This window comes from Sus scrofa, chromosome 2 (genome assembly GCF_000003025.6).
Source record: "Sus scrofa isolate TJ Tabasco breed Duroc chromosome 2, Sscrofa11.1, whole genome shotgun sequence".
Lineage (NCBI taxonomy): Eukaryota > Metazoa > Chordata > Mammalia > Artiodactyla > Suidae > Sus > Sus scrofa.
In genome coordinates, this window is record NC_010444.4 from 135,912,633 (window position 1) to 135,929,507 (window position 16,875).

At 46.5% G+C, this 16,875-nt stretch overlaps 1 protein-coding gene across 2 annotated transcripts in view; it reads right to left on the minus strand.

The window, feature by feature from the left end:
* The window catches only part of FSTL4 (follistatin like 4), a 610,055-nt gene that overhangs the window by 425,748 nt on the left and 167,432 nt on the right, over positions 1-16,875 (minus strand). Inside the window, exon 1 of one of the 2 annotated variants that reach the window (XM_021084752.1) lies at positions 7,739-7,963. The exons of the other annotated variant lie outside the window; for it this stretch is intronic. Coding sequence (XP_020940411.1) covers positions 7,739-7,911 — 173 coding nt within the window. The 5' untranslated portion in view covers positions 7,912-7,963. Of the gene's footprint in view, positions 1-7,738; positions 7,964-16,875 lie in introns of those variants that run through there. 2 annotated transcript variants of the gene reach the window in all.

The window sequence follows — 16,875 nt, forward strand, 5'->3', positions numbered from 1 at the left end:
GCAGCAAAATCCAAGCATCCAATGGATAACAGGATTTTCCATAATATTTAAGGTGTTCCCTGAGGTTCACTTGATCAACTGTCTAACATCCTAGAAGACAAGAAATGGGCAGTTGAAAATAATCGAAGAATTACATGGGTGAAAAAAAAACAAAACAAAACCAGAAGATCAGCTATAATAAAAATTCATTTCCCTATCATGTGCTGGAAATATTGTGTTAAGGGGAGAAAGACACAGACGACTGCTATCGTCCAATTAAACGTATTTTTTCAGGTTTCTAGTGTGAACATATCCCAAACTTAATTTCAGTTATCTCTAAGAAATATAGCCAGATAGAACTCATCAGGCAGAATTTACAACTCTTACTCGAGGAAACTTTAAGGGTTATTGATTTCTGAGCGCACCACACAATTTAGTGCTTAATTGCTTGCGGTCCACACTGCATCCTGATGGTGGCTGGGGATATGAAAACACAGAGCATCTTGGAGGCCAGCACCCCCCGTGACCCGGCTGCAGGACGGTCCAGAGCAAGTGTCCGAGCCAGAGATGATTAGCTACTTGAGAGACCTTATAGCCTGTTTGGGTGGCCCATGCATGCTCACCCCCAAAGCCAACAGCTTTGGCAGATCCCTACTTTACCCAAGAGGAGATCTCACCAGGTCTGGGGGCAGGGCCGCCAAACAAAGACACTCGGGCCACACTCCAAGTTTCCCTTGGCTGCCTTCCAGGCCCAAACAGAGCCACTGCACCAGATTTGCTCTGCGTCCCCAACTTGAGACAGAAATGCCCACAGGAAGAGAAGTCAGACGAAAAATTGCGGGCACATAACACTGACCCATGAAAAGGCAAGGTTTTAAGTTATGAATGCCTTTTTTTTTTTTTTTTTTTTTTTTCCAGGGCCGCACCTGTGGCCTATGAGGGTTTCTTTCCAAGCTAGAGGGTGAATCAGAGCTACAGCTGCTGGCCTACACCACAGCCACAGCAACGTGGGATCCGAGCCGTGTCTGTGACCTACACCACAACTCATGGCCACACCAGATCCTTAACCCACTGAGCAAGGCCAGGGATTGAACCTGCGTCCTCATGGATACCAGTCAGGTTCGTTTCTGCTGCGTCTCAACGGGAACTCCCCACCCTCGTTATGACTGTCTTTTAAGAGAAGGTGTCTTTTTCTTTCTTTTTCTTTTTTTTTTTTTTTTAAGGGTTCACAGGCTCCCACCCCTACCTCTGCTTCTTCAGCCGTTCATCTTTGACCTCTGAATGGAAAGCTAGAGGTACCAGAGACATAGGGCAGGTGACTAAGATCTGAAGGTCAGGTCTCAGCACCATCAGTCAGCACCCTCTGAAGAAGGCAGAGTGGAGCAGCAGAACGTGTGGCTTCCGCCACCACCTGGGAGAGGGCGGCAGCTGTCAGCAGGCACCCAGCACCACGCCCCCCATCCAGGGCTCCAGCTAGGGTGTGTGTTCCCACAGGGATGAGGAGGAGGGAAAAATCACATTCAGGACTAAAAGAGAATAAAAATGACTCCCCTAACTGCAACCAGTTTTTCTAAAAATAAATAGGCCAACTCCCCACTCTCTATAAATTATTCTCTTCTGAGTACAGTGCCATGTTCCAGAGCCTGCAGAAAGCAGTTACTAGATTTTTGGAATTTTTTTTTAAAACCAGCAACAGTACCTTAAGCTCAAACTAGAAAGACACCGCTTCCTATACTACTATTACTAATTCTTCCCTGCTTACCCTCCAATGAACAGCGCTCAGGGAGTAAACACTTGAATAAAGGGTGTTCTTGTCTCCCTTGGCATGCCTTCAAGCCCAGATAAACTAAAAACAGCAAGAAAATCTAAAGTCAACCCTAGATAACATACAGATGTCAATTCTTGGAGTTATGAAATAGTCAAGCCACAATATCTAGCATGTAGATTTCAATTTGGCTAGTAATCCAAGACCAATTATTTTTGATGTTTTATTATTAATGGATAGCATAAGAATAAACTCCATCCATTTCAACTGTTTTGGCAAGCACCAAATCACTTCATTTAAGAGGGTGTGCCCAGAAGTTCCCGCTGTGGCTCAACGGAAATGAATCTGACTAGTATCCAAGAGGATGCAGGTTCGATCCCTGCTTGCTCAGTGAGTTAAGGGTCCGGCATTGCTATGAGCTGTAGTTTAGGTTACAGACTCAGCATGAATCATGGTGTAGGCCGGAGGCTACAGCTCTGATTTGAACCCTAGCCTGGGAATCTCCATATGCTGTGGGTGCAGCCCTAAAAAGACCAAAAAAAAAAAAAAGCTTGTGCCCAGACTTCTGCCATTAAACCTGCAGCACCTGGAGTTGTGTCTGATTTTATCGGATTTGTGTTGAGTTTCCTATAGTTTTACTGGAAGACAGGGAAACAAATGAGCCGGGCTAATTCCTGAAATATTCCTAGGCAACCTCTCTGCCAAGTTTATTTCAGCTTGGCCACCACTCGATCAAACTTTATTAGCACGGCGGATGCATCTTAGATGTCATTTACACACACGGTGATTGACAATTCATTCCATCTACAGCAGCAACAGCCTCAAAATTTACAACTCAAGTTTTATGACAGTTTGGTTCATAAAAAAAAGAATTAATATTGCATCTAAATCAATGTTGATGATCTGTCTAATAACCAAAGAGAGACTATCTAGGGGGCTAACACTTATACAGCAATCACTATGTGTCGGGCACTGTTCTAAATGTTTTACGGGTATTAACTCACAATCCTCACTCCTACTCCATGAAGAGGGCCGTGATTATGCCCCTGGTCAGACAACAGAGATGGGTCACAGACAGGACTGAGGACCCTGCCATGTGGCAAATAAGTGGCAGGGGTGGTACTCAAAGCCAGCCAGAAGGACTCAATGTCTATACTCTTAATCCTCGCCCTCTGCTGTTTTGCTTTTTTTCTGCTGCTTCTTAGCAATGTTTTATGTGGATGAATAGTTGTTTTTAAGATGATGGGGGAAAAAAAACTCTCAGTAGATCAAGATTGGAGGCATGAACTCCAAGTCTCTCCTCTGAAAGATGCCAAGGGCTCCTCCAGCATTCATGGCAAGGCCAGAGGAGCAGAGCTGGGGAAGCCAAACTGCCCCCGTCTACACCCCACCCCAGATAGGACCACTCAGCATGCTCCCCTCAGCTCTCATCGCTGCTGTCTTTATTGGCCGAGAAGGAATGTGGTTGAAATAAAGAAACTGTGAGGAGATGCAAAGGATGCCAGGCATGGAGCATGCCAGGCTGGTAGACAGTCACTTTAGGGGAAGGGGACCTGTGTAAAAATTAATCACTTCTCAAGTTAAAATAGCCCCACCGGCCCTCAGACAAAAGAAAATAATCTTCCTGTTACAGAAATGGGAAGGCACCCTCAGTAAGGTCACAAACCCTCTTTTTCAACCTTTTGAAATCAATTGAGGTTTATAAGCTTCATTCTATCCATGCTGGAGTCCCAAGATTGGTCATAAATCTACCTGAGACTGTTCTCATAAAAGATCTGGCACTCCCTTTCCTTTCAAACAACTCATAAAGCACCATCACTTGATATTTAAGACAGCTCATTTCCAAGAGAAGTACTTCACTGCTTCCTGCTGGGTTTCCCACCTGAGTCTCATGTCTCCCTATGCTCAGGAGAATCGGGGCGAGGTTGGCCACTGCACAGACAAGACAGCAGAGGTTGAGGAACTCACACAACATGTGAGATCAGCTCAGTGGCCAGACCAAGACAGAAACCCAGGCATCCTGACCTCTAGGCAATCACTTTATTCCTTACATTATCACAAACTTACGTATGAACTATAAGCATTTGATGTTTAGACATTGATTTTGCATTTTTAGTTCTGGACGGGCCCTTCTCAACCATCTACCCGTCTATTGTGAAAACCACAGGACTTTCTGGTGTTACAAGCTGATATCTGTACTACCTTGTATTTGCATCTAAAATTATAGAGGTATTATAAATCTGTAGAATGTAACATTCCAAATACTGACTTGCTTTTTGAAGAAACTAGAAAAAATGTAACATAGCATGCAAATGGTCAGGGAGAAATAAGTATGACTATGTAAATTCCAAACCACCCCAACAGGGAACATGCGCCAACATGTAAGCTCTTTATCAAACAAGGTCCAAGGCCAGAGAGAAGCACCAACATTAAATACAAAATTCTCTTTCCTCCTCCAGGAATCAGCCTTGCTTGGCAAGAATGGGAAGCTTTTTTTCCAGCCACACCTGTGGCATATGGAAGTTTCTGGGCCAGGGATCTAATCTGAGCCAGAGCTGTGATCTACACCACGGCTGTGGCAATGCTGGATCCTTAACCCACTGCGCTGGGCCAGAGATCGAACCTGTGCCTCCAAAGAGACAAGCCCGATTATTAACCCACTCTGCCACAGCAGGAACTCCAAGAGTGAGAATTCTGACCCTCGGAGCTTTGGGGAAGATTATTCACCAGTTCATTCTCATCCTGTCTCCCGGAATATGGTAACATTATCAAACCAGACATTATGGAGTAGTCACACAGAAATAGCTTCTCTTTATAACCAAAAGGACCAGAAATTATAAAGATGATTTGGCAGAACCAAGCAACAACTCCCAATCTTGAAGAGAATGGCAAGGTTTGTGGTTTTGGGGCACCTGAATTTCCAGCCTTTCTAACAGCAAAGTGTATGCTCTAGCCAATTACTTTTAGGTGCGTTGCATTCTACACAAGCAATGTTGGCAGCCAACAAATAGAAACCAACTAGGGACCACAAAAACCCCACAGTTCTCTTCTATCTGTCTGCCCAGTGGTCACAGACAAAAAGGCCTATCAACCTCAACCTAACACCAAGAGGCCATATGGTAGTTTCTTTTGAAAGGTATAGGACTTCAATTTTGACTTGTGAGTGTTTTAGGAAAAAAAGAAAGGGGTTCAATCTTCCTAAAATAGCCCTTAACATACCCACCCAGGGAAATTAGGCGTGGAAACATATCAAGCTTCCCCAAAGCAAGCCATAATGAAGCTATATTGCATTTCCCATTAATTACCTACTCTATACTTCAGGTTAATTTTTTAAACATTGATAAATTTGATGTCTAAGTTACTCTATGTGCAATGTGTAAATCTCTGACATTCTTATTTACCATGAAATTCACACACAGAAATCCTCACTCTTTCAATATTGGGATCGTACCTTGTAAGTACCACGTTCTCTCTACTGAAGTTCTGTTTTACTTGAAGTCTCATGCCTTGTGTTATGCACTGAGATAGAAAATGTAAGGAAAGATGTGCTCTTGAAATAACTGCCCAATTTGATGAATTAGTAAGCACACAGCATCACATGATGCTGAATTTGCAAAGAAATACCCAAACAAACAAAAAAAGGCAAAGGAGCCGTTAAGGTAGATTTTTAGAGAATCTTGACTAGTCAATGCCAGTTTCTGAAATACAATCTTGTCAAACAAAAGATCATGAAAATCATTAAAAAAAAAAAAGTCTGCAGCCTTTAGAAGGAAAATAATTCTAAGTGGCTGGCTGGTCAAGGTAGCAAAATCCAACCTATCCTTCCTTCAAACACCTCCAGGATACAGCCAAAGGTATTAAAGTTCTCCCAGATACCCAGAACAAGCGAGCCCCTCTCAGGAACAAAAAGCTTTCCTGGAATTAACAACTGAGGGTGATAAAAAAAAATTTTTTTCTGAAGAGAGAAAAAGCCAACGGAACAATTTTTATTAAGCAACTGCAATACACTACATCAAAGACTATTTTCTTACATGGCCTTTGGCTCAGTCTGAAGTCTTTGGAGAGAAGGCTTTTTCCCTAGGATGAGAAGAAAGTGAACATTTATCTGAGTGTGTCTGAGCAGAAATTATCTAGTAATGCTGCAGTGTCTTCTTACAGAACTAAGACAGGGAGCAGACATGAGCCCTGTGGGGCATTAGCCCAGGTCTTCCATTAGTTGCTGCCTGAGGGCTGCTGGGCTTCTGGAGTCAGAGAAGCCACCTCGCTCACTCCCCTGACCATTTGCTTCCCGGGTGAGCCCTCCCCGTGATCAATGCCCAGTCCCAGAGCCTGGCTGGACCATTCCAGGATTAAGAGGAACTGTTAAGAGTCACAGTCTTCAGGGACATCAAGAGTCAATCAATAGTCATCTCTGGCTTTCCCCGAACCTTCGTGGTAGGAAAAAAAAACTTGGGACTTTTGGGAAAAATCCGACTTTCTTCCTGATCCCTTTACTCCACTCACGGATTGTGAGACAGGCCCATACTTGGAGCACATTTTTATTAGGTCACCGTGCCATCTCCTACAGAGGATTCGGTTTCCTTTTGGCGCAGAGAATGGGGAGGGATGTCTGTGCCTCAGGGGCCCATCTGGTACAATTCCTGGTGCACAGGTTTGCAACAAATTTACGAAGGGAACAGACCAGAGCTTCTGGCATCGTTTTTCCCCTCGCCGGAAACCTTGGCGGAAACCTCTGCGGAAGCGACACCTAGAGGGGAGCGGAGGAGAAGCTGCGGAAGCGCTATTCATCAATGTCGGCGACAGTTATCTGGAGCGAGGTCGGCTGGGCACTGCATGGGGACCAACTCTCTGGGCTGGATACAGACCTAGCAGGGGTCAACTCTGCCCATCTCCGTGAACTTCCATGGATGGACGCGCTGTACGGAATGCTCGCCACGTTCCGGGCATTGTGGAAACCCTGCTTCCAGCTCGTTTCTGCTCTTGCAAGAGGGGCGGGCGCCTAAGTCCTCAGGTGGCAGGCCTCGGGCGAACGCGCTCCGGGCACCACTTTGTCAGCTGAAGGGAGGCCCTAAGGTTTGCGCCAAGCTCGCCCCCAAACTCCAGGCGACACGCGCCCGCAAAGTGGAGCGCTCTGCCCGAGTCGCCTAGGTCCCCCGAAACTTGGAACGGGTTTTTGGTTGGCGCAGAGAGGTGCGGAGAACACCCACATTACAAGCTCTTAGGACCAAGCCCCCTGCCTGAACATCTCCCAAACTGCTCACTAGTGACTCCCGAGCAGATAACACCGGCCTTTGGCTTGACACAGCGGTCGCCGGGCAGAACGAGATCTGGTAGCTGCCTAAGCCGGGTGGGCTTCCGAGTACTTCCCCCGCCTCCTCCGCGGAGTCCAAGCACTCAGCTCAGCTCTGGGCGCAGCGGCCCTCGGGGTTGTGAGGGCCAGGCGGGCGCCGCGGGCCCTCCTGGTTGCAGCGAGCAGACGCAAGTTTCCCTGCAAAGCTGGAGGAAAGGGATAGTGAGGACGCCCGCCTGGCGCTCCAGCCCGGGCCAAGGGTAGGAGTCCGAGCCCAGGTGCTGCCGCTCGCCCGGCTCGCCGAGGCCGCTGGGGATCCAGAGCCCAAGAACTGCACCTGCAGGGTCTCAGAGACCGACGCCTGCTGCGGGCTCGGCCCGAGAGGTTCTGCGCGGCGTTTCGCGCGCCAGCCCGGTCACTCGGTCCTCACTGCAGACCCGGGCCACTTGCCTCGGAGCCCCAGCCTTTACCCCGAGTCCTGGCCCTGCCTAGCTCGGGTCCCGGGGTCCCGTGCCCGCCTCCCGGCAAGCGGGCAAACTTGGCTTACCCGGCGCAGCGGTGAGGACAAGCTAGCGCCGGCCGGGCCCTGCAGGGAGAAGCGGGGCCGCGTGCGCCGGGACCCCAGTGGAGCGCGGCGGGACCGGCTGGTGGCGGCGGCGGCTTGGCACCCTCCCCGCGCCCGCTCCGAAGCTGCGCCCGCGTACCTGCGGCGGCCGGGGCCGAGAGGAAGACCAGGTGGCCGGACTCGGCGGGCGAGAGGGGGAGACCCGGCCCCGCGTCCTTCGGTTGGTCCCTCCGGCTGTCGGCGGGTCCTGGGCGCTCTGGAAGCTGTCGCGGCTCCAGCCCTCCGAGCTGCCGCTGCCCGCTGCTGTGGCATCGCCGCCGCCGCGGCTGCCCTATTTCTGCCGCCGGGACCGGAGCTCGTGACGTCACCCTCCCGGCCCCGCCTGCCCAATCGCCGCCACCTGTGCGCGCGGCCCGCCCGCCGCTCAGACCCGCGCGGGGCCCGCGGCAGGTGCGCAGAGCGGCCGGGCGCGCACGCGGAGCGGGAGGACTCCCGGCGCTCCAGGGCGATCTCTGCAGCCGCGCGGGAGGGGGTACGCTCCCGGGCCTGGCTCGCGTGGAGCCCGGCAGGCAACGTGTCCTCCCACCCCGCCACATACCCCTCCTCCCCTCTCCTCCTGGCTCTTTCCCGGGAAAGGGTTCCCCAAGGCTGTGCTCTCAAGATGCGCCGCTGATCAAGATGCTGCCATAGCTTGGGGAGCCGAGGGTGACCAGTACACCGCACCAAGAGAGCAGTCCCTGGAGGCAAAGTCAAGGGACATTCTTGCTCTCTGAGGGCTAACAACCTGCGAAAGAGCAGTTTTTATTTCTGTCTTCCGAATCTGCTCTCTCCCACTGCAGAATCTTATGCAATCCTGGGCATATGGGGGCCGTTACAGGTGACATTTGCCTAGCCTGGCCAAGCTATGACCAGAGGGTCCCTTCTTATTCCTTAGAACCCCTCGTGAGGCCCAGACCTCACCCTCAAACCTGGGGCTCCCAAACCTTTCTGGATCCCCCTTCAACATCCACAACTTTTGGAACCCACATCCCAGGGACGGTTTTATTTATTAACTGGCTTAGAGATCAGTCTTGGTGCCCAAATAAACTGGAAACAACTTGGTAGCAACAGGGCCCCCCCAAATGGCCATAGTGTAGCTCCAACCTGGCATCAAACTTAGAAGGAAGACTCTAGCCACTTCTGGCTGGTGGTTAGTCATCTGCAAGGTCCTTTCTGGGGAAGCCTCCTGCTCTGGCTGTGTGGGCACCAGGTGACTTCCTGGCCTAGGGGAACAGTGTCTTGTCCATGTCCCTGTAATCTTTCCTGGCTTGGAGGAGGGGCTAAGCGGCGTTTCTAAGTTTAAGATTAGTTAAATATCAGGAGAAGAGGAAGAATTCAGAGAGCTGACATGGAGGAAGAGGTATCAGATTTGTCCTTTCCTTCAGCATATTTATCGGGCCCTGCTGTCTACCAGGCCCTGTATTAGGTGCCGAGGAGACAGCAGTGGCTGGGCCTGCGTGGTCCCTGCCCTCACATGGGTTTCGTCCTGGAATCCTCCCGCTACTACCGCTCAGCTTGTAACCCAGAGAACCAGTCATATTTCTGCTCTTGGTATGTTTCACCATCTGTAAAATAAGGACTTGGAAGAAACCTGGGTGACTTCCAGGTCTCACTCTGCTGTGACTTCCCCGTGGGTACCATGATTTGTGCTCAAAAGGATAAAAAGACTACTCCATGCTCAGTGCTCCTGGCCTTGGCAGGCAGGATGCTCTCTCAAAACTGACCATGAATCTTTGCCAAGGCCACCCATGACTGAACCTCCAAGGCTGGCTTGAGGCCAGATTCTCTGTCGCTGGACCCAGAAAGGAACGGCACTTTCCTTATTGGAAACAAGAAAGACCGGGCATAAAAAGAAGCAGGGAAGTTTGGAAACATGCTGAGCCTCCCCCTGAAATTTAATTCTAAGTTGGTGATCAAGATGGGGTCTCACATCCAGCAGATGCTATAGGCTGTGATGTAGGCCACAGACGCAGCTCGCATCTTCCATTGCTGTGGCCGTGGCCAGCAGCTGCAGCTCTGATTCAACCCCTAGCCTGGGAACTTCCATATGCTGCAGGTACAGCTCTACAAAGCCAAATAAATAAAGATGGAGCCTCACAGCTCGAAGGCTGGGTTCAGCTCCCTTCCCAGACTTAGAGGTGTTTGGAAAAGCTGGTTTCTGTTCTCAATTTTGAGCACAAAGTCCCTGAGTCAGCCTAATGGCTTATTACATAACCAAGGCAGGCCTTGGGGTATGTGTTTTTAATAACTCAGGGTCACATGTAAGTCAGGGTCTGTGGATCAACCAAGATCAGAAATAGCTCTGTTTCATGCAGGAAAGGCACTGGACTTTCACAAACTTTCTCTGCTTTCCAAAGAAGGGGGAAACGTAGCTGCTGCAAAATGGATGTAGGAAATATCCCTTTGAGATAATGCTAACCTCTAAAGTGAGCTATTGTGACCACTGTGCATAAAATAAGACTGGAATTAAAAGTCACCTTGGAATAAAAAAGATGAAGTGTGAATGACGAAATAAAACAAGCCTGCAGGGAAGCAGCATCAGACGCCAGCAGACCTTGACACCTCTTTGAATTGCTCTGTGTTTTCACCTCTCAGGGCAATTCTTGGTTTAATAATACTCCCACCTTGGAAAGTAGGCTAGATTTTACACAGAGAATTTCAGAGTTGGCCTGAAACCCTGCTTCAGAACTCACGAGCATATTGATGATTCTCAGTAGCCAACTATGATGCCTAGTTTTTTTTAAAAAAAATTGATTAAGCTTTGAAATCATACAATTCAGTAAGTTTGAAAGAAGGAAGCTCAAAAGCAACATAAATTCAAACTACTGCCCCTGGCAGTAAGTTATTGGTGAGTGATTTAGCCAGGCAAAACTCAGAGACACACAAAGAAGGCAATCAATGTATTTTTAAAGATTAAGAAGTTTTAAAACTTGATCAGTTTTAAAACTCTTCATTTTCTGATCTTACCAAAAACATAACCATAAGGCCAAAAACTGCTGCCAAATGATGTGTCTCCTACAAGTCATTTCAGATTGCAGGTGCATGTCAGGATACTCAGAAGTAACACACAGCCGTGGGGATCAGGAGGCAGCAAAGCACCTCCTCCAGATTCTGCCCAAAGTTTCCCTGTCACTAGCTGTGGGTCAGGTCCACCCTGGGCTGATCAGACAGTGCCCAGAAATACCTGTTCAGAAACCAGACTCGGAGATCACATGATCAGGTGGGAAAAGACACGGAGCTGTCTTCCTTGGCTGCCATAACTTAACATTCTGCTGCCAGTCCAAAAATGTCTTAGTAAATCTTCAACCACATTATGAGCCTCTTTTTGCCGTATTTTATGGCTGCACCTGTGGCATATGGAAGTTCTCATGGCAATGCTGGTTCTTTTAACCCACTGTGCCAGGCTGGAGATTGAATCCATGCCTCCACGGCAACCCAAGCCACTGCAGTCGGATTCCCAACCCACTGCGCCGCATCGGAGGTTACTCAAACTACATGATGAGGTCACTGAAGAAGCAGTCAGGATCTTAGGAGGGCCCTGGACAGACAGGCATAAGGCCTGCGTCCCTCGCCTGCCTCTGCCCCTCTCTGGCTGTGTGAGTCTGGCTGAGTCCCACCTTTTCTGGGCCTTAATTCCTCATCTCTCAAGGCTAGGCTGGAAATGGGTGGAGGGAAATGGTCATCCTCAATGAGCTTTTGAGGTCATTTTCAATTCTGCAAGTCGATGCCTTTATTGCTAGAAATTAGGGCTCCTCTGATCTAGAGCTCTGATGTTAAGGATTTCCCTTGAGGCTAATATCAATGCTGGTTTCTTAAGTGATGATTCGTTTTCATCTAGAAATCAAGGCAATGGAGGCAACAAATTCAAAATCCTTGACCTAAAGTCACACTGAGTCCCTGTCGTGGCGCAGTGGAAATGAATCCGACTAGGAACCACTTGGTTGCAGGTTTGATCCCTGGCCTTGTTCAGTGGGTTGGGGATCTGGCGTTGCGTGAGCTGTGTTGTAGGTTGCAGATGCAGCTCAGATCTTGTGTTGCTGTGGCTATGGCTGTGGCATAGGCCAGCAGTTGTAATTCCAATTGAACCTCTAGCCTGGGAACCTCCATATGCCACGGGTGTGGCCCTAAAAAGCAAAAATAAAAATAAAATAAAATCACACTCAGAAATGAGTGTTTTTAACTCTAATTTAGGGAGAAGAGGAGCCAGTATGGAGCTAAGGTATTGATTCAAGAGAAAACTGATTTGGGAAAGTTTTCAAGGCCATGAAGAAGTGCTATAGGGTAGAAGTTTTAATTAAGAAGTTGGATAAATGAGGAGATGCAGTGATGGAGAGGGAATTGTCAATGGGGAACGAGGAGGGAGATCAACAACCAAACCCTTTCGCCTGGGACTGTTCCAAAGACAAAAATCCCATCTAACTCCCAGGGCCTAGATTCATGGTCCTGGTAATGAGAAGAAATGAAGCTCAGCCACTCTCAGAATTCCATGTGCACAAGGAGAATCTGGGATGAGAAGGCCAGGCCAAAGCACACACTGGGAGTGGGAAGAGTAATGAAGGAGGGAACATAGGAGGAGGACAGCCAAGGGAGGGGCCGCCCTCCTCTAATCACAAGGGATATTTCTGTTCTGACCTTGTTTTCCAGCTCATTAGTAAAGAGTGGCAAAGAGCATGACAATCTGAAAAAGAGAACCTTCAAAAAGATGAGCTCCTACTTAGGGAGAGTCCATTCTTGTGAATGTCCACTCCATTTGAATGAATATGCAGTATTACGGCAGGTCATCTTCAGTGTTATGTAGAGAACCAGGCAAGATGAGGATGTATTAGATGGTTTTAGACGGTGCCGGACTTAGTTTATCTACCACCCAAGTCTGAGCAGCCACGCTGACCTCTCTGCCCCCATCCCCCAGGGCTTTGGTTGCTTTCCTTCCTTCCTGGCTGGCGTGACCCCATCAACTGTTCTGTGCTATTTGCACAGTCTTCAAGCCAGGTCCCTCTGCTGTTAATGCCACCAGCTCAGACCAGGAAGCCCTGCATATGTCACCAAATGACAAGGAGACGCTGACCTCCATCCCTACGCATCGATCAGACTGGACCCCTGCAGCTCTGGCTTCCCCAGAGGATGCTTGGAGGGGCTACTCCCTACATCAAAGACGTGGTGGCAGTGGAGGGATTTCCTACCTGAAGAGTGGCCTTGACCAGTGGGAGATGGGGCAGAGGAGGGAGCCAGCAGATCAAGTCTCCCTTCCTTCCCTGGATGGTCTATACAGAGATGCAGAGCTCCCTTTGCCCTGTCTCTAGACATCCCTGGAGACTGAGCCCTCGGCTACACTGATTACAAAGCCAGGGCCCATTCAATGTTTGTTCTTTCTTCTTCCTTGTTCTTGCTTCCCTGGGATTGCATTCTTCCTCCAGCAAGTGACAGCATGTAAGCTTTTGCCTCGGGTTGTTTTCTAGACAATCCAGAAGGAGTAACTGGAAGAGTGGTTGCTATTTTTAAGAGGGCAGATGACAAAGTTCTCTCTGAGGAGGTGCTCAGAGCACAGACATGAATGAAGGGACAAGATATGAGACAATCCAGTGGGGAGAGTGTTCCAGCTGAAACCCCAACAGGCATAAAAAATGTGATGTAGGAACTGGCTTGATGTGATCCAAGGCCAATGTAGCAAACAGAAGGATCCAGGCAGATTTGTTGAAGAAGGCAGAGAGCTGAGCAAGGGCCACACCACACAGGCCCTATAGACTGTGAGGAATAAGGACTTCAGATGTGATTTTTGGTGTAGTGGGAGCCATGAGAGGCTGCTGAGAAGAATGACATTGTCTCTTCTGTGTTTTTAACTGTTCACTCTGGATGCTGTGTGGAGAATAGTTGGGTAGAGGGGATGGTGGCTGGTGGACAGAGTGAGAGCAGGAAAGACAGCTATTCACCTGTTGAGAGATCCAAGGTCATGACTAGCCCATTATCATCATCACTGCCTCATACCAGCATCGAACCAATTTACGGATTGCTAACTCTGCATTGGGCCCTGGGCCTGACACTTCATAGAAACTGTTTTACCTAATCCTCACAACTATGTCATTAGGTCTGCGTTACACAGCTTATCTCAGGCAAATGGCAGAACTAGCATGGGACTCAGAGCCTGCCTTCCAGACCACTATGCAATTCCATAGGGTATGGGGCAGCGAGTCCAGATCTCAGAAGTCACATTCTACAAATTAGTACCTGGAAAACTTTTTGTTCTGAACCTATCGGTATGTTTATCTTATTGTCCTCCTCATGAAACCTTGTCATATCAAAAGCAAACATGAAGTCTTTCTTCTCCACCTGTAGGATGTCAGTTGCTTCATCATGGTCTAAGTCAGTTATGGTGCTCCCATTCTCCCTGCTGGGAGCTGGCTGAGGGGTGAGAGAGAATTCGCTGGGGAGATAAAGACATTCACCAGAAGAGACGGTGCCTCTTTTCTCTCTTGATACCCTCATTAACCATAGGGTCCCCTAGATCCATGGTCACCATCTTGTGATGCTGAGAGTAGCCAGGTTGACCCATGAATGGTGGCAGAAAGGGAAAAGAACCTAGGACCTTCGTGAACTGATGAAATGAGCTGCTGTAAGAACTAATTCTGAAGCTGCCTAACAAGATTTCTATTTTCCTCATGATTTAGACTAGTTGAACTGGGGTTTTCTGTTACTTGGAGTAGAAAACATACCAAAGGACAAAGAAGCTAAAATGTAAATAAAATGCTGATTTGACTTCCCTTAGGCGCTCACTGTGGGAGAGAGGTATCTATTAGTATTGTCATCATCCCACTTTATTTGTCCAAGAACCCCTGGCTAGTAAGAGGCTGAAGTCTCTTGACACCAATCCAGTGCTCAGACATATAGTAATTTTCAGTTATGGAGGACATGTCATTAACAAGGACCCTTATTTCTTAATTGTCCTAGATAAGTGCCAGTGGGCACATAACAGCTGATGTGTACAGGACGCTTTAAAGCTGACAAATGCATGCACACCCGCCACACTGCCCAGAGATGTGTGACTTGCAAACGCCTCTCACTACTATCCTCTTTAAAAATTTTAAACTGGTTTTGCCATTATTCTGTGGTCTCTGACAAAGAAGTGATTTGAACTTTCAAACAAATTATTTAAGAGTATCATTAAATATGTATACTATAGTTTGTTTTAATGCATTCATTAAAAATACTCATACAGTCATTACAGACAAATTTCTACTTTGTGTCATTTAACAACAAGTGCACCTTAAACTTTTTTAAAGTGATATAATAGAAAGCAAAATTTTCTAAGTTATACTAAATATATATACTAAAAAAATGATGTATCAAATCTGGTTTGGGAACTATATGTATACTAAAAATGCTTTGGGATTAACTCTATGACATAGCACCAGTACAAGCAGAAAAAACTGTTTTCCAAGAATTTATGTTGGAAATCATGGAATTTTATGCTAAAAACACTACTGTTTTATTTTTATAATTTCCATGCTTTGTTTATCAATGGCAGGAGGGGACAGATTTCAGGCCTCTATTTGCAAGCACTCTGCAAATAGCACATTGTGGTGTGGGTAGACCCTTTATTCTCAATAAATGAAAAGCCAAATTGGATATAATTGTCACTCTATTTTCTCTTCTTAACACTGTTTTTTGAAGTACCAAAGACATCTTGATGTTCTATATAAGGATTTTTTTTAATCAGATGAATGCAATTTACAGATGGGGGAAGGTAATTTTGAAGTAGCAGTACAGTCTTGCCATTTTTTGCTCTTAATTATCTTGTACTTCATCTTCAAGTTCCTTATGTTTCTAGTCTTTAAACGCCATCTACTATGGGCCCAAATCAAACATATTTTGACAAAGAAGAAAAAAATTAAAATGTAACAGTCTCGACTATGCCAGCAATCAGTGCTGTTCAGCGAAGGGCTAACCTGAATGATGGGACTATGAGCAACCTCGTCCAACCTCCCCCGAAGCCACAGTGTGTGCTCACTTGTAACACACCAACAGCCTCCCAGTTTTTTGTTTTAAATGGAAAAAAATTAAATGCTGTTGCACTCGCTGGGTTTTTAATTAAACCTTTTATTTTAATTCATTGTAGATTCACATACAGTTGTAAGAAATAATACACAGCAGTCATGTGTACTCTTTACTCAGTTTCCTCCAAAGATAACATCTTGCAAAACTATCAGACAACATCACAACCAGAATATTGACATCGATGCAGGGTTTCTTTTGTGGTTGCACTAAGTATTACATCATCTCTATTTAACATTATAGTTTACTGGCTTCATAATTTTTACCTGTTCAAGTATAAGGAGCCTCATCTTGCTTTAAATCCCTTTACCCTTCCACTTATAGTGTCTTAAATCTTTTCCCCACACATATTTAGAACCACATCAGACAGTGTTATGATTTTCGCTTCAAACATCAAACATAATTTAGAGAACTGAAGAGGAGAAGGAAAATCTGCTGAATTTACCCATATTTTTGTTTGCACATTCTTTCTTCCTGACGTTCCCAAATTCCTTTTTTATTCTCTTATTTGAAAGCTTCCTTTAGACTTTCTTTTAGAGCAGTTCTTTAGAGACAAATTCTCTTAGTTTTCCTTTTCTTAAGAATACTTTGGTTATTCCTTCATTCCTTAAAGATGTTTTCTCCAGTTGTAAGATTTAAGGATGAGAGGTTTTCCCCCCACCACCCATTGATTCAAAAATGTTTTGCTACTTCCTTCTAACTTTTGTAGTCTCTGATGGGAAATCCTCCATAATTCAAATTGTTTTTACCATGTAAAGAGTCCTTTCATTCTCGTTGCTTTCAAGATCTTTTGTCTTTTGTTTTCAGAAGTTTGATGATAATATGTTGGTGTAGATTTATTTGGATTTATCCTATTTTAGTCACTAACCTCCTTGAATCTATAAATTGTCTTTTACCTGATTTGGCTTTTCACCATCATTTCTTAGAGCACATTTTTAGTCCTGTTCTCTTTCTCGTCTCCTCCCAGGACTCTCCTAAGACAAATGTTAGAGATATTGTCACAGTCCCACAGTTTTCTGATATTCTGCTAATTTCTGCCTACTTTTCTCCTTGTTATTCACATTGGAAAATCTTCTGGTCACTAATTATTTCTTCCATCCTCTTCATTCTACTACTGAGCCCATCCATTAAATTTATTTCAGTTATTGAATTTTTCCATAAAATTTTTCATTTGGTTCTTTTTTATATCTT